The sequence below is a fragment of the Athene noctua genome, chromosome 1 (assembly GCF_965140245.1).
Source record: "Athene noctua chromosome 1, bAthNoc1.hap1.1, whole genome shotgun sequence".
Classification (NCBI taxonomy): Eukaryota; Metazoa; Chordata; class Aves; order Strigiformes; family Strigidae; genus Athene; species Athene noctua.
The window spans coordinates 219,274,412-219,298,261 of NC_134037.1; the positions used below are offsets into that span (position 1 = coordinate 219,274,412).

The 23,850-nt window shown below is 38.9% G+C and overlaps 1 protein-coding gene across 3 annotated transcripts in view; it reads right to left on the reverse strand.

Annotated features, from left to right (window-relative positions):
- The window catches only part of LMO7 (LIM domain 7), a 95,968-nt gene that overhangs the window by 38,550 nt on the left and 33,568 nt on the right, over window positions 1–23,850 (reverse strand). For 2 of the 3 annotated variants that reach the window (XM_074911958.1, XM_074911968.1), the window contains exons 4-8: window positions 7,599–7,629; window positions 7,098–7,211; window positions 6,425–6,623; window positions 4,657–4,909; window positions 48–77 (exon numbers count right to left, since the gene is read on the reverse strand). In XM_074911958.1, the coding sequence (XP_074768059.1) occupies window positions 48–77; window positions 4,657–4,871 (245 nt within the window). In that variant the 5' untranslated portion in view covers window positions 4,872–4,909; window positions 6,425–6,623; window positions 7,098–7,211; window positions 7,599–7,629. Of the gene's footprint in view, window positions 1–47; window positions 78–1,606; window positions 2,324–4,656; window positions 4,910–6,424; window positions 6,624–7,097; window positions 7,212–7,598; window positions 7,630–23,850 lie in introns of all 3 variants that reach the window. The other variant, XM_074911948.1, reaches the window with a different exon arrangement.

Below are 23,850 nucleotides of genomic sequence, written 5' to 3' on the forward strand. Positions count from 1 at the left end.
AAAGGCAAAAAGAGTGTTATGAACTTTCAAGCTTTTATAAAACTTACCCTTGCTCATCAGAAAGCTTTTGAAACAGTCTAAGAAATCAGAAACCAAAAAAGAAAAGATTCAGTGTCTTGATATTCATAACAACATTAACACCATCAGTACACCAGCACTTTCACCAAGTGAAGGGGAAACTGAAAGCTTGAGGACCAGCCAGCATGGAATAGCACATTGGAGAACTGACACTAGTCAAAAAATGTATCAGGATTTGCATGATGTGTAAGTTGGGCAGAAAACTGACAGAACAAGGCTGCCTGCAAGTTTTCAATGTTTCCCGTTTAGCAGTACTGCACGAACAGAGCCCTGTATTAATTCTGCACCGTTTATCCCAGTGCTGCTGAACAACATGATGCTCAAAAGATACTCATTTCAAGAAATCAAAATTAATGCCAACTTGAGTCCCAACAAGAAGTCTAGCTTACAGAGGGTGTTTTCTTGTTACTTCAACCATCTCTGATACTAAATGAAAGTAATACTTGGAATGGATAAGAATAAAAGGGCATATACAGAAGTTTAGCACATTAAATGGAGGACCAAATTAATGCAGTGTGATTCAAGAGGAATTTTAGTATTCTTGAATATGAGTATTTTATTCTGCTGAATGAATTCTTAAAACGTTAAATATTTTCAAGCACTTCAGAAATATTCCTCAGTGAAGCTCGCACTCTATTAACAGTATTAAGCTTAAAAATTAAATGCAGCAACATCAAAGTATCAACTGGAACATGGAAGTGTCTTAGTCAAAGTAATGATGCACAGCTGGGAGAACTGCAACTTGCAATGCCGTATTTTCAGAGCTAAAAAACCATTTGTAATTCCACTCTCCCCTAGTAAGTACAAAATCCAAAAGGAGAGCTAGGAAGTAGTTAAAACCAGTATTCAGTCAGGGAAGAGAAATTTTGCATATACCAGGAAAGAATTAGGGGAAAGTATTAATCAGGACTGTATGAAAGCAGTGGGAAAATACTGGCAGAATAAAATATGTCACAGTGGGAATTAATATTACATGGACACACACCTTGCACGCACCATGTCTTTGGGTGGGCAAAACACCACTAATGTTTTTTTTTTTCAACTCATCTGATCATCTCAAAACTGTGGCAGGACAGTTTACAAACATTTTCAAACTTAGGTGCAAGCAAGAATATCAGAATGTTCATTTCCAGAACTTGTTAAAGTATTTGCGTGTTTCAGAAATGTTTTTACCAATTATATTGGGGAAAAAAAGAAACTAATTCTAGCCTCCATAGTTTTTTGAATAATCAATATTCCCGTTCAACCACAGCACGAAACTTATGCAGAACTTTGAGCCTGAAGGAATGACAACATGTTTTCTCTAAAATAGCAGCCTAAAACTAGAAAACACTGATTTTTTTTTGTTGTTGAAAATATGGTATTGCAGTCATGAGCTTCTATTCAAAGCACGTAAAAAGCTTGTCCAGGATGCCATGAACAAACAGCAGATTGGCACTCTACGAATGGTTCAGCACAAGACGATACTTTTCTGAACAGAAAGGGTTCAACTGCACTCAAGCACAATCCGTGCATGACACAACCTAACCTCTCCACCATCTGCCGTTTCTTGTGTCTAACTTTGCTGGCCTCCCTGATGGCTTCCCACTTCTTCCAGTCTTCTTCACTGCATGGACCAGGGATGAAATTTACTGGCTGGACATTGCTTCCCACCTTCCAAGATTCAATTTTGCGGGTCAGCATATCATCCTTCTTATGGCGGGAAGATGGCGACAGAACTCTGCCGTTGCTCTTTCTTTCCTCTGGTGTCGTGTTTTTTTCAAGTAAACACAGAAATTTGGAGCGAATCTCCTCTGGAAGACTCCACGGATCAGGAAAGAGTGCTGGGTGATACTTGTCTGGAGCACCCGATAAAGGCACCTCTTTTTTCTGGGAGAGGATTTTACGGAAAATCATGTCATCCTTTTCCAAATCTGGAATCACAGGTTGGCCCTCTCTGGGCTGCAGAATTATCTCACCTTCCAGGGTAGGCTCATGCTCAGAGAATTTTTTTAAATACCGGGGGTCTTGGAGAACAACTGGATTCACATGGAAAGCCCCAGTTTTCCGAACGAATAAGTCATCGTTTTCTAAATCTGGATATAGATATCCATTTTCTGTGTCTCCTTGCTTGCATCCTGGTACAAAGGAAATATTCTTTCTACATTTTATAAGCCTAGGGCCGGAAGTAGGATCAATTTTGGTCTTCATTTCAGAAGACAAGTAGTCAGAGTATTTTTGCAGGGCCTGAAGTAACGAAAACTGACTGAAGCATATAAAACAAAAGGAGGGAAGTAAAAATATCATTAACTAGCAAGAGACAAGCAGATCACAATGTGTTGTGGTATACATTTGGTTTAAACTTGCAGTATCCCAAGCAGTATAACTACATCACTTGGCATTCACCACCACTAACCGTAGCACGGCACACAGCAACCAGTGTAAAAGTATCACAGCATACTAACCTGCTCAGAAACAGCACACTTACATGCTCACACACAAAGCCAGTAACTCTATCCAACATGTTACACTTTTGTATTTACATGTTTCAGAAGATCAGCAACTTACAGCTACATTTAAAAAAAAAACAACCCAAAACCAAAAAATGAAACCACCACCAAAACAGTAATAACCAAAAAAGCACAACATCACAGGATGTGGTTTAATTTCATTTAGCTGTTGCATATCCAACCATTTCTTTATTATGCATCAAGAGCACAGCTCATGCAGCAATATCAACCTGGGCTGATCAGAAGCCTCCAAGATTTTTCCTTCTGCAATCTGTGACAATGAGCTTCCCACATACTCAGCAGCTGGCTTATAGTTCTGATCCCTTCTGCAACTGCTGTTCCAGTCAAAACTTGGTCTTGGTTGATTAACAACAGTGGCAGAGCTCTCTCTGTAAGCAAATTCCTCATCCTCAGAATCCGATTTCTTTCTACTGTACAGCAGCACAAAGAATGAGCAGAGGGAAACAAACAAAAAAAAAGTGTACTCACTGAGTAAAATGCACAGTGGCAACAGCAAAACAGTGTAATGAAAATAATTTTTCAATTATTTTCTCAAAAAATGAGAAAACATATCCTGCTGCTACACTGGCAATAAAAATGAAAAATAAAAGCAAAGTCACAACTGCACTTTATTTATAGGTTTTACACACAGAAGAGAAACAGGGGCATGCATGAAAACGCACCTGAACCCTTGAATCTCTTTATACCAGGGTTTGAAAGAGGATTTTCTGATTTTTTTCCATAGCAATTCTTCTTCTGGAGTCCAAAATTTAGGAAGAAATTTGTCAAAAGCAACAACTGTATTTGCCGTTGAAGAACTTAGCTTGCGAAAATAGAGATCATCTTTTTCAATGTTTGGGATGCCTATTTCTTCTTCCTCGTCCTCATCAAAATACCCAGATAATTCTGAAGGAATGTTACCTCTCGGTTTGTTTTCCTCTTTAGTATCCAACTGCCTCTGCCTCCTCTGGTTACTGTTCAAAATACCCAATCAGTTAAGATAGTTTAGGAGCAACTTGACATAAAAAAATGCTAAAAGACATGCTTTTTCGCTCAGGAGTTCAACCTTGTGAATGAAGCAAATTAGTTCTCAATTCCATCACTGCAGCACCAGAAATAACAAAATATATTAAAAAAAAAAAAAAAGTTAAATGGTTATATCAGCATCCTATCGCCTCTGACAAAAACACGGAGTTTGACAGAAAAGGCATTACAAAATATCAGCTGTGTTAAAACGCCGATTAGAAGGCTAACTTTATGGAGTTATTTATGGACTGCAATTTAGGTAATACAATAGTTACTGAATTTTGGATTAGTATCTCTGACCTCAGTGGTTCAAGCATTGCAGCTAGTGGAACAGCTGGATAACTTTCTTGTGAGCAAGATTTAGAAGAGTCATTGTGCAACACGAAATGATGTCCAGGTGTGGCAGAGCTTATAGGGCTCTTTTTGACTAGAAATCTACGTTTTGCTAAGTCATCCATAACCACATCAGGCAGCCTTCTTTCATCTTCTGAATCAGAGCCACTGTCATACTCATAGATCATCTGGAGGGAAGTTGGATTTGTGAGCCCGCACTCTGCTCTGCTATTTTGGCAGGAAGCTACAGGATTCCTTTCACGTCCACTGAGGTTGACCAAAACAGGAACAGAATTAAGACAGTGAAGTCACGAAGGCAATGATGAGACCCAAGAACTGCCCACTAATCTCATCTGTATGCACCAAGAAGCCAGACAACTGAAATTCATCACCATATTGTGGAAGACTTTAAAGAGAAAGTAAAACCGTAGATCTCTTCCTCTCATGAACTTGCATTTAAGATCATTTAAATCCCCTCTGTCTGGAGTCTGAACAGCCTCAAAACATTACTCAAACATCAGAAAACTAGTTATGTGGAACAAAGTAAAAAAACAAAACAAAATCAAAAACCAACCACACCAAAACATCCCCCCCGCCCTGCTAAAATACGTAGACTCAAATAGTTTACTTTGTATTGCAGCAACAGCAGCTTTTCTTTAACTAATAAAAAATTAATTTATTTAAAAAGTTGTAAATCAAAGTTCACGTTACTAAGACCGCACACCAGTACCTTGAAAACGTTCCATCTGACTCGGTGAAGACAGGACTTGCCCAGCTCCTCCTGTTGTCCTCATTCTTCTCTGTCCTCTTCTTCCTTAAGGGTGCTGGCACATAAGCCGTCTGCTTGTTTTTGTTGGGTAAGAAGCGATTGAAGTCAGCAGTAGGTTTTGGTTCAATCACAGAAATCCTACGGTAAGACCTGTCATCTTTATGGGAGTCATGCATTTTGAAAGGCAGTTCCGAGTCTGTGTCACTGTCGCAACCTTATAAGAAAGGGGGGAAAAGGGAAAGTACCAACGTTATCCTCTAAACACAAGCTTCTAGCTAGAACTTGTGACAAAATCTTCTAAAAAATCGATTTATTTCCATATTCAGGATGTTTCAGCTGCAAATTTGTTGAGCTACTGACAGGACAGTGGGAGAGCTATTTTTAGAAGTTTGTGCCAAAGCTGCGATAAGGTCCATTAAGCTGAGTTTGGTTTGCATGCTCCTACTACATTTGTTCCATTCCTTCGCTATCACTGCTTGCTGCAGCGCTAACCTCTAGATTGAAGATGTAAAACAGCACAGAAGTTTTTAATTAAAAATATACTTGCCACTCAAATTCACTAACAAAGTTACCAGCAAATAGTATAGCAACAGACTCATCTCACCAGATTAACGTCCAGTAGAAGTCCAGGGTACGTCACATATGTACCACAGCTACACACTGCTTTGCTCAGATCAGAAATGCTCCATGTGGCCTCAGCCCAATGATTTTGTTATTCACATCAAACAAAATGTAAAAGCTCACTATTTTTATAACTAAGTTAGACTACAAGTTTGTACTGAATTTTAAAACTGGGAAACACAGGTTAGAGTACACCTGTAGGGATCCAATGTCACAAACTTTCTTCTTGTTGCCTTTCTTTCTGTGACAAACTATCAAAGTAAGAACTATTCCTTGATTTTTAACCTAGGTGGGAAAACCCTATTGAATATTCATCACATAGAGGTGTCACATATCCACATTAGGAAGAAGTCAACAGACTTTTTCAGCTGTTGAATTTTACGTGAGCCCACCAGGATGTGAATTTTAGCAATCTCCCTTCCTGAACTACAGGAAAATACCCTGCATATACACACCCCCTAATGGGGCAGTAAGAGCACGAGTCCCAGCAACCCTTCCTAGGAAAACTCATGTAAGCATTGCTTTGTTTCTACCAACTGTTAAAGGTCAATATTTGCTTAAACAAAATGCAACTGCAGCAGTTGCAAAACTGAAGTTGCCTTTCAAGCCAATTTAAGCATTGGGCACCTGTCCTGGTTCAGCTAGGATATGGTTAAGTTTCCCCAGCAGAGAGAGAGGGGGAAGGGATCTCCAGCCGGGTTATTCATACCATGCTGATGTCAGGTCCGGCACGGGAATTTTTTTTTTTTTTCTTTTTCCTTGGTAGTCTTGGTGGTGGGGAGCTGTTCCGTGGCCATTTGCGGTATTTCTCTGTATATTGTTTGTCTTGCTTACTGTTATTGCTGTTTATTGTTGTTATCATTGCTACTGTTGTTGTTCAGATTGTTTATCACACTGTTGTATTAAATTTCTTCTTATTTTAACCCGGGGTTTGTGTCTCACTTCCAGCCCAACCGGCTGAGGGTGAGGGAGGAGCAACGGCAACGTGGTCTCCGGTCCCAGCAGGGCTTAAACCAGCACAGGCACCTGAAGTACTAGGCCCATACATTGCCTTCTCCCACACTCATAAGACATAGGTCAAAAAAAGATTTAGAAGAGGAAAACATACCTTCACTGCCACCTTTTAAGGTTATATCTGATGAAAAGCTTGTAGAGGATCTTGAACCAAGAGAGTCCAAGCTATCAAAGGAATCGTCTCTTTTATGGCTAGCTGAAGACGAAAAGGTCTCTCCCCGGTCAACGTACCAAATATCACCGTACCCACTATCCCTGCCACTTCTGTTCAGGTGGCTGGACTCTTCAAGCGCCTATGAGAACAAGTTTTGGAAGTTCTTTTACAGTAATTTAAGATGCAAATGGTACTTGTGAGTTTTCATTCAAAATTTTTTTAAAAATGCATTTTGAGTGCACAAACAAAACTTTTACAAGGACTATTACAATTCCCTAAAAACATATACAACAGCTTGGATAGATAAGAGATTCAACACAAAGTCTTAAATTTCTGTTATCTCAGCCAAAGGAAATCAAGACAGGGCTCTTCACAATTTACCGCATCAATCAGAGCATGTGGATTCTGAATTTCATGTGTAGCAGAAACACCAGTGTAAGCTAAAAGTCATTCCTTTCACATGGAGTTTGATAGCAAGCAAAACAAACAAAACAGATTACTATATTCTCCAAACTAAGAATAAAATTAAAGCCCCAAGAGATTGCTTAGAGTTGATGTATAGCAAGCTATAAAATTCAGGCTACTTGTTTATTGTACTTTTTGGGTTCCTCACCTTAGTCAATGCTTGCCCTAATAACTTCTCAAATGCTTTAAGATTGAGGTATGGACCATTATAATGAGGGTTACTTTGAGCTTTTCTCCCAAGCCAGTATAATGTAATCAAAACCTAAAAACAAACAAACACAAATGCAAGCTCAATTACTTTCCTCTCATACCATGTACCAGTATAAAAGAATCTCAGAATGCTGTTAGAGATGTTTTCCACAATGAATTGTAAAACCTTGTTTACAGCATTAGCTATGATCTCTATCAAAACCAATTAAAGTGTTAGAATGCATCTCATGTATCTCAAGTAAACAGGTATAAGCAATGTTTCCAATTATTACATTCATTTGAGAAAGTAAGCTGCATCTTATGATGCATCAGATAAATGAACTGCTGAAGAATAAGGTAAATATGACAGTGCCATAAACAGAGCTGTTTTAAAAATATTTAATCAGAACAGAATTAGTGTGAAATCATTTCAGAAAGCATTGAAGAAGATTTGTCTTACATTTTTCACTCTTCTGTTGGTCTCCTCCGGTCTGAAGTAGGGTAGGGAGTGAGGAGAAAAAAAAAAAAAGTTTTAAAATATCTGACATTGTTAATTACTATACAAGATTTAAAAGATTTCAAGCCCAAAATTAGAGGCCAGTATAAAATATGCAACTATGACTGTTACAAAAGAAGTAAAAAGCGTTTTGCTTTGAATTCATAGTCATAACTGTATTATTTCAATGATTACATATAAAGCAAGAAACTAACTGATCTATTACAGTTTCTAATTTGAGAAGTACTCAGAAAGGCTTTAGGCTTTTTTAATTAGCTACGGTTTTTCCTTACCAACAAAATAGAAGTGGAAAACAAGCTAATGACTTTGGGAAATACAGCCTCTATTAGCCAGGAAGATCTTTAGGTACATATGAAAGCAGTTTCAATTGTCACTTTTCCCTGATTTTATTATGTTTTCTAAAATATTCCTCCTAGACACAGAGAACACTTCAGCCTAGGGCATTTTTCAGACAAAAACAATAGAAACTGAAATTGGGACATTTGGAGAGAGATGTTGTAGGGCTGTAAGAAGAGGTTTGGTTTGCTTTTATGTAAGATGTGTTATGTGTTTCTCAAAAAATAAATAAACATGCAATCACTAACATTAGTAGGTTTTTTTCAATATATAGCCAATCTGTGGCACACCTCAGAAGCGTACCAACGCACGCACACAATGGTCCTGTTCTCCTCCTGCTTATTTTAAGTACATGAAGAAATTTTTTGGATGGGACCCTCCCAAAGGTGAGGTACCACAGACTGAGTCCTCAGGTGTAAATATTCAGGGCTGGACTGGAGACAGCAGCTGAACAACACTCCCACCCACACTGCCAGCAGTTATGGAAGGGCAAATCACTTAAACACATCGAAACAACTTTTCACCTGCCCCAGATGTTGCTGGTTTGGAGCTGGTTCAGCAGCAAGCTTCACATACAGCAGTGTGAAACGGTTCCAATAAAAAAGTGAAGAATTAACATACATTAGCAGAAAGACCTGTGCAGAGCCCTGTAACAAGTCATACCAACTACCTATCAGGTCACCAACTACCTATCAGGTCACCTATCCTGTTTCAGACTGTCTAGGAACAAGCTCAAAGGTTGCAGGGAAAAAGCAGAATAAACCATTTAGGGGAGAGTTAGGAGTTAGCAAAATAATGACAGGGTCTGGTCAATGTAGATGTCATTCTTCACAGAAATACAGTATTTGATGCAACGTGACAACCAGCAGGAACACAGACCATTCCTCCTTCTCCTTCTTCCTAGTTTGAGAGCACCTTCTCCCAACTCAGTGCGGCTGTAATTGCCTTGCCTGACCCCACACCAAGAAACCAGGCTGCCAGGAACACAAAATCCTGAGATGGATCTGACCTGCACAGTCTTCATCATATCACATGTCAGAGATGCTATTGGTTTTGTCATCGGTGACCTCTTTACCTTTTTTTTTTTTTTTTTCCCTTTTTTTAAACTTCTCTGAAATGCATCAATGTTCTTTTTTCACTGGAGACAAGTTTTGAAAAAAAGAATTTCCTTTTCCTTTTCTTCAGTATGCAGATTTCTTTTCCAGTGTCCATGCTTCAGGACACACCATGGCTGTAACGTAATGTGCTGAATAGAGACAGGTTGGTTTCCCAAGCAGTGGATGGAATATTATTCTTGTGGTGGTGTGTATCAACCATTACACTTTTCAATACCCAAAAGAAAGCATTTTAAAGGTTTACATTCTTTAGCTTCAAGGTCTCAAAGCCTTTTATTAGCAGAATTTCTGCTGTTATTTGCATTTATAAAAGCAGAGGCCATGCATATCCTTGCTAAGTATGCCTTAAAGTAGCTTCCACACTTCAGCAGCCTAGTAAGGAGTGAAAAACTCTGCCCTTAGTCAGCTCCCCTCTGAACTAACTCTTACTGGTCTCTAAACCTTTTGAGCAACTTGTCATGATAGATGTAGGCTGAGCAGAAGAAAAAACAGGAAACAATGTCAAAACCAATGTCAAACCTCAGCTAACAAAGGGGTCGGTCTCAAAATTTTAAAAGCTTTTAATCCACAAAGCACGAACCTTAATTGTTGGCAGCATTTTCAATAAAAGCTTATGCACAACTTCAAGGTTAGCCATTCTGGAAAGTATCTATCAAACATAGCATGAAAGTCTAAAGGCCATGAGATAACAATATGTGGGAGTTATAATAATTATGAAGAACAACTGCATGATTCCAAGTTGAAAACTGATGCAAAAAGATGTAAAATAACGACCTGTGGAGAAATAACACCTTCTCTGTAAATCATTTCATCTACATCAATCTTTTAGAAAACAGAAAAAAAGAGAAATGGAACAGAAATAGCTCTCACTTGGTAGCAGGTGATGCGCTTAGAGACCAAATAGCTCCCTTACATCTGAACACAACACATTCACAGACATCACTTATGCCTAGCCAGCATGGACTGATGGACATTTCTCTAATGAGGACCACTCTACAAGAATAAAACAAAGTGACATGGCAGGTCAGCAGGCTGAGCCACAGCTCAAGAAATTTATTCTCAGCTCAAGGTTAAATAGTTGCTATTTGCTCAAGGTTAAATAGCAAAATTAGTCACCGAGGCCCTAGCCTGATAATACAAAAGCTTTGGCAGCAGCTCAAGCTTAAGGATTTCCTGGTCTCCCTTTCTCTTCCAGCCACTCCTGTTTGCTGCCCCTGTGGTTATGCCAACACGACTCTGAATCACACTGTGGTTCCACACTGCGCACCAGGACCAGAGGGCTGTGCCTATATCTTTGTTTGGGTTTCTCCTAATAGACATTTTCAAATCCCAAATTTACACGCTCATCTGTTTTATAACACACTCGTACAAGTGACTGTGTCAGCACTGCTGCAGAGCCCACACACTGCCGCAGAGGGGATCAGGCAGGGGGCTCGGTGAAGGAGGACCCTGCTCCACACGCCAGTACCATCAAAGTCCCCGCATGATGAAACACCAGCCAGAGGCACTCTGTGCTTCCCCTTCATCTGCTGACACCTAGCTTTGAGGAGTGAGGAAAGCTTGCTAGTATTATTTTAACGCACTTTGAGGTACTTTAAAAATTTAAAAAAAAATATTATACAAGACAGTCATATACCTTACAGTAGCTAGCAGACTGCAGTACTTCAAGAAATCATGAACTAGACTTTAAGCAATTATAAAATAATCCATTGCCAGTGCTGACACACATATACCTCTCCAGTTACTCCTTATAAAAGAGCAGTGCATTTTAGGTAGCTATGTTTGCATTAACTTATTTCAAGACTTTTAATGAAATATACCGTATAGTTTGGATTTTGCTTTCCTAACACACTATATGGTATGGCTCATCCTAATACATATTAGATTACAAAAACTATCAATTCATTATGTCAAATCATCTTTGACACTTCACTTAGGTTTTTTCCAGGGATAACATCAAAAGTGGAGCTCAAGACAGAATCCAACATAAAAAGAAGTTGGTGCAAAATTCTGAAGAATTATTTTACAGCATGTCATTCAGAAAGCACGGTTTTCCAAAGGGTCTGTTTCTCATGTAGAAACATATTTACAGTATAGATATCAAACCATGATTTTTTTAAAAAAAAAAGCTAGATCAGAGAATTCCCCTCCCCTAAATGAGTGTTATCTGCTGAGAAGAGGCCACATGGTCGTGCCCAAAGAGATATGACAAATCTGAATCCATTTACGGGGAGAAAGGGGCAGAGACACTCCCACTGATAGAAAGGAATGTGCCAGTGACAAATGCACCCTGCCCAGTGCCAAACCCTTCCCTTGGTGACGAATACTCCAGAAACTCCAACAGCTGCCAAAGCTATCTGTTTTCCATCCCTTCCTCTGTACTACAGATGTCACAAACACAGGACTTGAACAGATTTCTGTTTAAAAAGAAGTATTGGTGCTCTGTTTTTGAGCTTCTATCCACCAAAGCAGCAGTTCTACCTCCCAGATGCCCTATGAAGGACTTGGAAGAGCCATGCCCTAGTCTGAGAGCTGGGGCAGATCAGCAGGCTGCAGAAGCAGCCTGCTCCTGAGCTCCTCACCAAGCTCCAGGCGCTCTAGCCCGACACCAACCAGCTTCACTTACGCTTCTGAGGAGAATGTTGAAGGGTTTGAAGGATTCTCCACCCCCGCTGAGGTATGCTGCGCAGGAGATGAACGCCGGCTATCCAACTAGCAACGGGCTTGTGCTAAATTTCAACCTCTTTGGCCACCTACTCAACTGCTATTAATATTGCTGTTATCGGATCTCACTGAATTCCCACATGCTGCTGAGAATAGAAAGGCTCCAGTGAAAGATGGGGCAGCCGCATGGGTACAGAAACATGAGGACATTCCTCCAGCACTTGGGTTCTTAGTGAACTGATATTCAACTCCAAGAGCCACAGTTCACTGCCAAGATTGCTGCAAATAAAACAGTCAGGTTATGGCACAGCATTTAAGAACAGCTTTTGGAAATGCAACTTTCTATTTGACTATAAAAAGCACATGTATTTTTCATAGCAACATATCCACCAGACCCAATGCCACTTACATTGTGACAGTGCACAGGTATAAAATGATGGGAAAAGCGTTTCTCCATGCTCCTACAAAATCGCCAGCTGGCAGCAAGGAGCTCTGTGGGCCCTGATGACCAAGCAGCCTGACCCCACCCTGCACTCTTGCCTACTAACAAAGGGGCTGAGGGGTGGAGAAGAAATGCCCAAGAGAGGAAAGGCAGAATGGGAATGCAGCCAGCCAGTATCCTCCATGGGAACATATCCCTGTCCATCGTCTCAGAGCCTGTCCTCTCATACTGCCTCATGAGCATGGTGCTTCCTTGCTGATCTCACCCATTATGCTTCCACGCTATTCTTAAATCTCTTATCAAAACAAAAACAGGCTGCATCAGCCCCAGCAAGTTACCAGACACTAACATTATCCATTTCCTCATACTCTTTTCTGACCCCTCCCTGGGTGGTCCATCTCTCCAAGCTTCCTCATATGCCAGTCTAATCTACAGGTTCTCCCAAAGGGAAAACTAATATTCAGAATCACGTAGGGCAGAAGGCACACCTGTCAAATAAAAAAAATAAAAATAAAACTCCCCAAACCATCCTCAGAAGAACAAGCCTATGCAGAGATGCTTAGCTGATAACCTGAGCCCTCCTTGGCTCTTGTCTCAGGGGTGGGCAGGGGAAGAGGGATGAAGCATTACTGCAGAAACAACTTGCAGAGAAAGAGGAGACTGATAGGATCCTGCAGCTTCCTGCTCAAATATTAAGCTGTATTAAAGAAAACTGAAGTATTTATCATAATTGGAGCTTTGTTGACGGGTCCCTTTTTGTGTCTTCTTCTTCATTCCTAAAAACTCTTAAAAGTCAGCAGCTACACTAATTACAGGTAATTAAACTGGTTTTCTTTTACTATTGCTTCATTTGCTTGTTTGTTTTTTCCCGAGCGATTTTAGAGTTTTTCCCCAGTCTGTATTGGTCACTTTAAATTCCAGGACTAGACAGGTACCTATGCAAAAATAAATAGCAGGCTTTTTATTTCTGAAATCTACCAGTCACGTGCCATATACTTTGGCCAAGAAGCATGAGAACATACCTCGACTTTTAAAAGAAATAATGGACTCTCTACAAAGAATTAGAAGTTGCGGAGTTGACACCAAGCTCCCACAGAGTGTTAGGAGTTCTCAAAGGTAATCAGTTCGTTCATATTCAAGAGTATGTTTGAATTTCAGAGGTGAAATTAATTCTTTTGAAGAAAAAACACTTCAAAATATACAACAACTTAAATATACTGTTAGACAGCTATCATATCACTGTTTACACACCCTATAGATTTTCACAACTTCCAAAGTATTGGTCTTTAGAACTTGGAGTATACTACTTTGCTGAATCTCTTCTTGTCTCCCTGTTGCCTTTTTTTCTTTTTTTTTTTTTTTTTTTATCCTGTACATAATTCACTTGACCTTTGCATCAGGGTTACACTAAATATTACCACTTCACCACTTCTACCTTTTTCCTTCTTTGTACCTTTTCACAGTTTTGAGATTTTACTCTCTCCCCTCCCAAGAATCAATGGACTTGAGCTCATGCTGGTAATCATCAGGATCATCATCTACGTTAACTTCTCTTGCATTTAGTTTTGAAGATCCTCTACCTTCACTCCCATACACAAAACTAGACCATATTGTGTAAATTTTGTAGATTAATTTGAAGAGAAATCCATATGGGGAACACAGAATTGTGCTAACATTCTTTCCAAGAGAAATAGTTGGTATATCTGGGGAGTCACTCTGAAAAATAAGCATCAAAATAGGCAATTACGTGCAATCCTGTAAGATTTTAGAAATATATACAAAAACACATGAAGGTGCAGCTGCTAAATAGCACAGAAATAGTTCCACAGTATTTTACAAAACAATATTCTGTATAAAGCATATTATTTGCTTTAGCTAAGCTGCAGCAACCATGGCAACTCACAGTTAGCATTTTTTCAAGACAATACCGAAATTCACTTTCTCTATTGCCTGATGCCTCTTTGCCATTACTAAATCAAGTTATTTCCAAAATTGTTGTCCTTTTTACTCCCAGTCTTATACCTAACTGAAGTATTTCAACATCCCCTCTTTCCACAGGCAGATACCAGAGGTAATTTTGTAGAATAGCCCTCAATACTGACTCATTTATTCCCTCTAAGCATCACTCAGACACCTCTGCACCAACTCCAGTTACAGATAAACAAGTTACTACTGGAAGGTGAGTTAGGGTAAAAAATTTTCCATCTACCAGCTTCTCCACAGCAACTGTCTGTGTGCACTCTCTTACTGTCAACCCCCAGGATTAATACAATTTGGATAAAGCATTCAGAGGTGGTCCCTTGGGAAGAGCTACGATTTTGGCAGGTTATACAACTTCGCTTGCTCAGAGAGATTTTTATAGACTCTATAATGAGAGAGGAGAAAAAACCAAACCAATCCAAAACAAAACCAACAAATCCTCCTGTATTCAATCTTCTCCCTTGGTCCATGCTCAGTGAAAGATTTGGTAAACGTAATCCTTCATTACTTTTGTGTCAAGCAAACAGGTGGTGATGTACAAGTGCCTTGTGTATAAGCAAAAGTTTACTGCAGCTAATAACACTCAATAGTGAGGTTTATTTGATTTCTCAGGGTGTGCAAAAAAAGATAAAAAACCATAACTCAAGTCTATCCTGTATAACTTATACAGTATATATATTTGACAATGAACATATCTGCTGATAAGGAAAAAAGTTATGACCGACAGTAACTTATACCGGGTATTGCTATGTTCATGCTTATGCTAACATCGAGTTTCACCAGTCCAAATAGGTATCTGCTCAGCTGCTGTTCCAACACATACACAGAAAACAATTCAGCACAGAGGTGACTCAGAGAGTTAACAGCAGAAACTACAGATGCCCTATCCATGGCTCTTGAGCGGGAAGTAACCCAGACTTCAGTCCACTCCAATTGCCATCTCTTCAGGGGAACCAAGACCCATAAGTGTCAGGTACATAAATGGGGATGAATATATCCTCCTGAGATGAGACTGACCCCTGCATTTTGAGGGTACGTGAGATATGCAGCACCTGGGAGCTGCTGCATAGATTTCTGACGGCTCAGTTTTTCCCCTAGAGCAACTCCAACATAGTGCTGGCCAAACTGTTGTAGAAGAGGACAGAATTGGAGCAGCCCCTCTTTTCATTCTAAACTTTTTCATCTTACTAAAGAACAAACTGTTTTAGTAGTTTAAAGGGGGATTACTGAAAGCATAGCTTTAGGGAAAGTGTCATAGAGCCAGGATTTTGGAAAGAATTTACATTTATTTTTAGAGATGGACGGAATGAAGATGACAAAATGGAGGTACAAGGTAAGCGCAGTTTATTCCACGATAAAGATTTTGGAAACAAGTTAAAGGGATGTTGGAATTTGTCCTTAAGTAGAAATAAATCACTACTTCATGACTGCATCATTTAGTTTAGTCTCTACATTTGCAATAAAAACTTTAAAGGACTACTGGGTTTTCTCAGTAATGTTTTGGCAAAATATTTCACAAGCAAATAAGAAGCACTGAAGAAATTATAATGCTTCCTCTTTGAAATTTTGCTGTATTTTCTGTTTCTTTGGGTTACCCTAGCAACACAGAGCACAACACCATCACTCATCAGAGCACAAAAGTATGAAACACAGACTGAACCTGACTTCTCTCTACTGAAGTCAGTTCTCTATTAACATGCTGATGCATATATGCCCAAAAGTGAGGTACACAGATACAGCTGAATGTTATTATTTCCTATGTTTCTTGGTCTGCCTTCATTTGTGAAGACATATTTAGAGCCAGGAAAGAACACTTCAATTAATGTAGAGTCAAATGTTAATCTATTCACCGTTATCAGAAAATACTACTGAAAGAGGCTGTATTCCCTTGAACCAGTTCTCCCAGAAGACATGGTATGCAACAGCAATAAAATCTTAAAAAAAAAAAAAGCAAGATACAAAAATCAAGTAAAATTCACAAAGTATACTACTCTTAGCAAAAATGTGCCCTTTTGGGAAACAGACAAGATCTAAGATAAGCAGGTATTATTTTCCACATGTGCTACAGTTGTCACCTGCAATCTTCAGCTCCTGGAACATCCACACATAAGGGAGCTCCTTAAAGATATAACTATTGTAATTCAGGTTCCTTATGGCTTCAGATATATTTCTGTAACATTTGAAATTACTAAATTCAATTTGTTGCTATCAATATTATTGGATAAGTATTAGCTTTTTTAATTAGCTTTTTTTGAGGAAAAAGAATTGGTTCACCCCAGTGGACAACAGTGCTTTAAGGCTACTTAGAGCAGCCAAGACTGAGGGTATTTTTAAACATTTGTTCAAAACATTAAGCTTTTTGGGCCACATTTTCTGGCCAAGTTTTTAATGTTGGAAAAATGAATGCTTCTTTACTGCAAAGTGAGAGAATGGATAAAAGTCCAAATACTTGCTTTGCCAGAATGTTAGAAAGCCTGTATGGAAGGCAAAAAGGGGGAGGAGGGGAAAAGTTAAGCTAGTCTGACCATATGCCTCTGAAGTTGGAGAATTTACATCAGTTCTGAGCATCCTAACCTACTGAAACCAAATGTGCTATTAGTCACTTGAGAGTTTCTGTTGTAAAGTTAGAGGAGTCTGAGAATAAAAACTTGAACAAAATTAATGATATGGGAAAACAATCCCAGCCAGGGAACGATAGATGATCTCACACCTCTCTTTCACTGGTACTCATTAAGTATGTAATTTGTAGCACAAAACTGATGACTGAGGGAAAAAAAAAAAAGCTTAATACACCAATTAAGATGGCACCAAAATGCTCCAACAAGCTATTACAACTAAGTCTGGTGGTAGGGAGTGGAACAAAACGATCGGATTCTGCTCCAAGTGAGGCCATGGCAATATTCCCAACATCTTTAATGAGTGCATGAGTAAATGCTAAATTAGGAATCTTCCTTCTCATGAGAAAGAAGATACTATATGCACCAAGTCTTGGAAACCACAGTTAGCCATCTGCAGAATTTCACCAACTGTCTTGCTAGATAAAGCACTGAAAAAGTAAGGTCCTTAAAACACACATGGTGGTTGTAAGCTATCCTTCCCAGAAGTCCATCAAACCACAGAGCCAGGATAACACAAAAGCAATCCTTGGGCTCTGGAAGAGGTTATTCTAAAAATCCTCTCCCCAGCAATCCTCATCATTTCTACACAAAGACCAGACAGGGGTTTGGACCTGGATAAGGTTAACAGAAACCTTGAAATTCTCATCTAGGAATCCAGGAAACTAGCTTCTGAAGACTAAGGGTCTCTCCAAAACCCTGCAAATGGCAATCATTATTGCATTTAATCATTGCCAAGATTAAATCAAGGTAATGGTTAAACTGCAAAGTACTCAATGGCACCAGTTTGCTACGAGGCTCAGCTTCATAAGGGACAGTATGCATGTCACATTAGTGAATGCTAAAACTAGACCTGCTGCCTTGGAAGTGTCAATGGAAGCGTCCATGGAAGCAGCCCTTTTGATCTCAAGTTTTTATCACTATTTGATTCAGAAGTCACAACAACAACATGTTGTCACTATATTCACTGTTTTACATTTACATGAAAAACCAAGACCTTATCATCTACCAATTAAGACTGGTCATCTAGACAAGATGAGAAATGCAAAGGCTGTTTGATAAAACCAGTCAGATGATCTCCTGATTATACTTAATTCTAGTGTAGCCTACCTGAAACAAATTGCAACTGGGAAAGAATCACACAGGAAGCCATCTCAGAGGTCTCATGACCAACATACACATTGCACCAGTGAGACTCAGAGTAACTTCCAAGGTCTCCCCTCCTTTCCACCTCCAGGCTAACAAAGCTACGAGAATAACTCAGTGCAACGGAGGAATAACCAGTAGCATCCTCCAATGAGGAAAGGATAAATCAGTACCTGCTGATAGTTTAGGAATAGGTTGTCACAATGCAGCAAAACTCAGCTGCCCATTGACAGAAAGGCAATACCCATAAAATACACGAGAAAAAACCAGGATGGAAATACCTTTACCCTTTGACCCACAGATAGCATACATGGGAGATAACCTTGAGCATTATCACCATGTTTGGTTGCCAGATGGGAAACTGTTGACCACATTATCCACACAACACTGAAAGCTTTTTGTACTATACTTTCACCTTCTTGCTGCATAGCATTAGATAGGTGGAGAAGACCATGGAAAATATCTGGAGTACTCTTAACATATTATCTCTCTCTACATTTCAGTGTAGACACAATCAGTAGCCCAATTAACCTGCTGGAGTACACATTTCAAAAATAAATTTAATACAAGTCACTGTTGTAGATGTTTTTTAGCAAGTGAAGGTACAAAGACATGCAACAGTTCATCATCAAGGAAATACATTCATGGCAGAGTAGTACAGTGTACAAGTTTTCTAAGACACTCAAAAATAGCAGTGTAAGTTATGCAAGCCTCATCTTTAATAAATCGGTACTATTAAAACCAGCTCATGATATAACATATCAGCCATCTGTTTGATGCTAATTTACTGGAAGATACTGATTCAGAACCACTGCAATAGTCAGCTATTTGTTGCTTAAAGAGAAAGAAGATGAACGTGAAGTCTTCTGCCACACTGCATTTAAAGCTCTTCACCTGGAAAACAGCACATTGACTACATGTAGAAGTATGCACCCTGAAATTTTTTTCGGGTAGGAAAGAACCTATGGAAGCTTTTGCTGGGGAAAGAAATCCAGACCTGTTGACATTCTATCCAGAGTTCACGCAAGTGTGTAATTATTTGCACTATTATTATCAAAAGTAACATAGTTATTACTTAAGCCCCTGAAGGAAAAACCCTAACAGACACATGATAGATACACAGGTGAATATATCTGAACTTTTTTGTATGATAAAAGTTACCAACAAAAACCAGGCAATGCTTCAAAAAGGAAAACCATCAGGAAAAGAATAATAAAAGTAAAAGCACAGAGGTATCATTCTCCACAAAGAAAAAAAAAACCACCAAACTCCTGTCAAAAGCACTCCCAAATCACTTCTCTTGTCAAGCAGTGACATTGAAATTTTAGCATTGATGAGGGCTGATAGCATAGAAATCAGCAGACTGGATGTGAAGTAAACAGGGCTTTTAAAATACATAAATGCACATTTAAATTCATTCTGTGCTGATTTACAATGTGTAGAATCTCAAATACACTACTTTTGTGTGTCATAACAATTCCCCTCAAAAATACATTCACTAACATGCTCATGATTCCAGAGCTACTTACAGAAATAAAAACTGCTTTGCAATTCTGCTTTCTTCAAAAAGGCTTTTATTTTTGCTAATTTTGGATTGCACAGAGGATCCTATGCTTCATGGGTACAACTGTGCCTTGCCAAAGTGCTTTCACAAGTTCAAGACTGGCCAGGGAGCACCACAAATGGTAAAAGAGCATTTGGTCAAACCAAAAAGCAATTCTCTATGAAAAATGAAACATATAATTACCCAAAGAACACGTATCACAATATTAACTCAATTATTAATTTTATTGCAGGAACAAAGATAGAATGGACTGCAACTTGCTTTGTTTAATAAGACAACTTCTTTTTCTGCCCCCTCTCTCCTACAAGGCTTTTAAGTTGACCATCTATATGCAGTTTGTCTTATACTCTTGTCTTTGCCCCTGTATCTTGCTGTGTTGATCATCACTTTAAAAAGAGCCACACGCTTTCAAATCCTGGCTATAAACTAATTTCTGCTATATCCTCCACCACCAAGGAAAATACAAGGTAATTTTTATAATAATTACCCACTAATAATTTTTTGTATGCAAGGATCAGGGCATTACACAGTTTAATAAGCAAATGCATGGAAACCTTTACAGCTACCTTTTGTAATATCATTAAAGACTAACTTTTTATAACCATCACCTGCCTTCTACTTCAAAGTGTGCATTCTTTGAGGCTGACCCAGCGTTGCTGTTTGTTCTATGAGTTGCCTGGCAGAGATGTCTGAACAACAGAGAATGAAAACAGCAAGAAAGCATCTTCACTGGGTATCCCAAATTAGCCTGTAGAGTTATCAGAAGGCTATTCCCAATGACAGCAGTGGTGGTATGCAGACCACCTACAGCCAAGGAACTAGAAACCAAGAAGATGCTACCGCCTCTTCATTTACAATAAAAGCAGATTCTAGAGTATTTTACAGGTAAAGATTAATCCTAATACACTTGTTTTCAAACTGGAGTCTTCATAACTAAACATACAGCATTAACAAGGAAATCACAGTACCAAGGGCTGAAGTAACCTGAAGCAATTAGCCAGAGTACTCTCTTATGGGTGAAACCAGAGAAAACACTGCTCAGTAGTTTTCTTCCACTGTTTTCACTGCTCCTTATTTCAGCTTATAAGGAGCTCAGTCTTCTGCAACTACAGATGCACAAATAACAGGAACATGATCCATTAAACATTGTATGCCAAAACCTACATGCAATTAAGCTTGACCAAACAGTTTCTAGGAGCTTGAACATATTTGCTTTCCTGACAAAAATTCTTCAAACAAAAGTTCCTTCTATAAGTAAGGTATGCATGCCTTCAGTGCACGTCCATCAAAGAGATTCCTTCCCTGGGAGATAAAAGTGAGAGCTTCTCTCTCTCCTCTGACTGATCAGACAGCAATAGATCATTTTTACATGATGGAAACCACACAAACACATTCCTGGGCAACAGCAGACAAGAAGAAATTTCCAGTGTTCACTGCTTCCCCACCTCTCCTGAACCAGAATTAAGTCAATATAGAAACTTTCAATTCAGGCTTCTCTTGGACCTGAGAAAAAAACCCTAAAAATCTGTAGGTATGGCAGAATGTAGGTATTTGCATATCAAGTATTCCATTTGAAAGTGAGAAGATGCATTTTGGTGATGCTGACAGTAACTTGTAATGCTTCTTTAATACTAATGACCAGCTGAGATAGATTTTTCCATCATTGTTAACAGAAGAAATAAAGGGCTTGACTCTTTCACATTATCTTTGAATCAAATTTTGCTGCAATTTCTTTAGTCCTCGCTACACTGTCCTCTAACAAGTTCTGCAGAGGAAACAGTAGTTTAGGCAGTGCTCATGTTAGATGGTTAGATCAGAACTACCTCCGATCAAGTAAAATGAAGGGAAGCTACGTAATACCTGCACCAGTGGACTCCTTTCTCCTCCACAGACTGTGCTTCTCGGGAAGAAGCATTCACTGTTTTTTGACCTACTTCAGCACGTTCACTTAAGCGCTCATACTTTAGCTGCTTGAGGGAACCAAGTCTCTGTCTTTTATTCTCCTCATATATTGTTTCTATTTCTATTTAGACGGTTGTTCAAGCCGTTGCACACTTTCAAAGTAAAATTCATCCTTTGGGAAAGGATATATAGTAAAGGCTAAAAAAAAAAAAGTGCTAAGAAGTGAACTTATTTCATATAATAAATTCATTCTTAAGATTTCCTATCTCTTTTAAGCCCTATTTCTGATCAAATTGAGTTCAGTGATGATTTCACAACTGCTCAGATTAAGCTCCAGGTTGAGAATGGATTTTGAATCCTCTTTGCATTCAGATTCTTCTTGGTTTTTACCTTGCCCAGCTTCCCCCCACTTATCTGCCCTTCCACTGCAGTGCCCCATCCTGTAAATACACTTTCTGAGAAAACCAAGAAGCACCAGTCTTTCATTCCAGATTTTCTCCTGATAAAATTGTTGATCATGTTGTCCATTAAAGAAAGGAAGTTTATCAGGCAACTTTGGCAGACACCTAACACAGCATAAGCACGGAGCACATGCCTCCATTTATTCTGAGTCTGAACCAGTACACTCTTCCAAAGCAGTACTGGTAAACCAGGTGATGAGCTGATGTGTCCTGTGCTGGCAGCCTGGTGCACAGCTGAGAGCAGCTACTGAGCACTCATCGCTCATGTGGTAGCCAAGCAAGCACAGCTCGGACACACAGACTCGTGCTGTTTTCTTCCATCAGTCCCTGGATTCATAGATTTAAAATATTATCCAATCAATGAAAAAGAATACTGAACAGAAAATAGAAGTAATTTACAAATTCAATCACTTAATTTTGGTGATGGTCACCACCCCAAACTGACTATACCACCTGGATAACTGGAGATTTCTGTATAGGTTATTTAATAAATAAACAAACTAGTTTGTTGAATACATTCACAAATTATTCAAACAGTATTAGAGAAGACAGAATTAAACTAAGGAATTTGGTCATACCTCAAAAGTGAAAATGCTTCAGAAAGACAGAATTTTGTTTATGAATAATAAAATATCCTTTTACAAGGATATTTTTCCTCTTGAAGGAATGAAAGCATCACAATGAAATAGAAAATACGAGTAAACCACCAGTGCTAAGTGACTTCTGTATGATTTCTCAACAGCAATCAACATTCAATACAAGAATCCAGATTTCAAAGAATAAAATGTTCTGCACAGAGTGCTTTGCAAGATAAGCATAGCAGAGTATTATTACTGATGCATCTTATTCTGGGTTTATTCAATCTGGGTGGGTGTGCCTTCTGCATAACCATCTGATGTGTGAATTTACAGTTACATTACCTATGCCAAAATCAGTAACAAAACCTCTTAAATTAACTGATCTTTTTAGAGCAAAAGTAGGTTTTAAGTAACGATGCTGAATATAGTATATGCAAATACATGTGCCAGCTTATTTCAGCCATTCTTATATATTATACTTATGAAACTTCTACTAAAATTCAAAATGGCTTGATGAAAAACCATCAAATGTTCAATTCCTAAGAATTATTCTTAAAAATTATGAATTCATAAGGAATAATTAATAAGAATTCATAATTTTTTCATAATATTTTGCCCTGTGACTGCACAACCTGGTCACATATAGAAGTAGTCAGACACTGGTCTAGATAAAGAAACCTACCATTGTTTTATTAATCTTTTCAAATACCTCTGCTTGCAAGGTTCCACGCTTTCTAAAGTTCAACAACAGTAGATTGCTCGATTGATTTAGCAAATCAAATTAATTGCTTCCATAAAATTTGTGTCTGTTTTTTTCCTTAGTTTTTGCTTCTTGGAGGAGTCTGTCAGATCTACAGAAGTTGAAAGCAGCTTTCACTGAATGTGATCTTTTCAAAACCATACACAGGAACATCCACATGGAGCTAGATCAATACTCTCTCTAGCTCAGTATCCCCTCCTCCCACGCAACCCCAAGTGGTTGCCTAAGGAAGATAAAAACAGAGCAGGCAAGATGTTTCGACCTCAGGGACTTCCCAAGCTAGATGTGGTTTCTCCATATCAAGTAACTTCTAACAGATTTCCCTTCTATGAGCTTCTCCACTACCCCTGAACTCCAGCAAACATTTATGATCCACAGCATCCATTGACAAGGAAGCCTACAGCGCCTTGATTTTGTTTACTGATTATTCATATAACATGGGACACAGAGAGTAGCTGAACCACTTCATCCATGCCATCTGCTTGGGTTTTTTTTTGTTGTTGTTTATTTCTTTGTTAGTTTTAAACTTGCTACTCCTCTCCTCTTCATCCATCATCTCTTTCAGGCTCAGGGCTCCTTAGTGTGTTTAACTAAACCTGCAGCAGAAGCTATTCCTACTTTTGGTCAGAGAA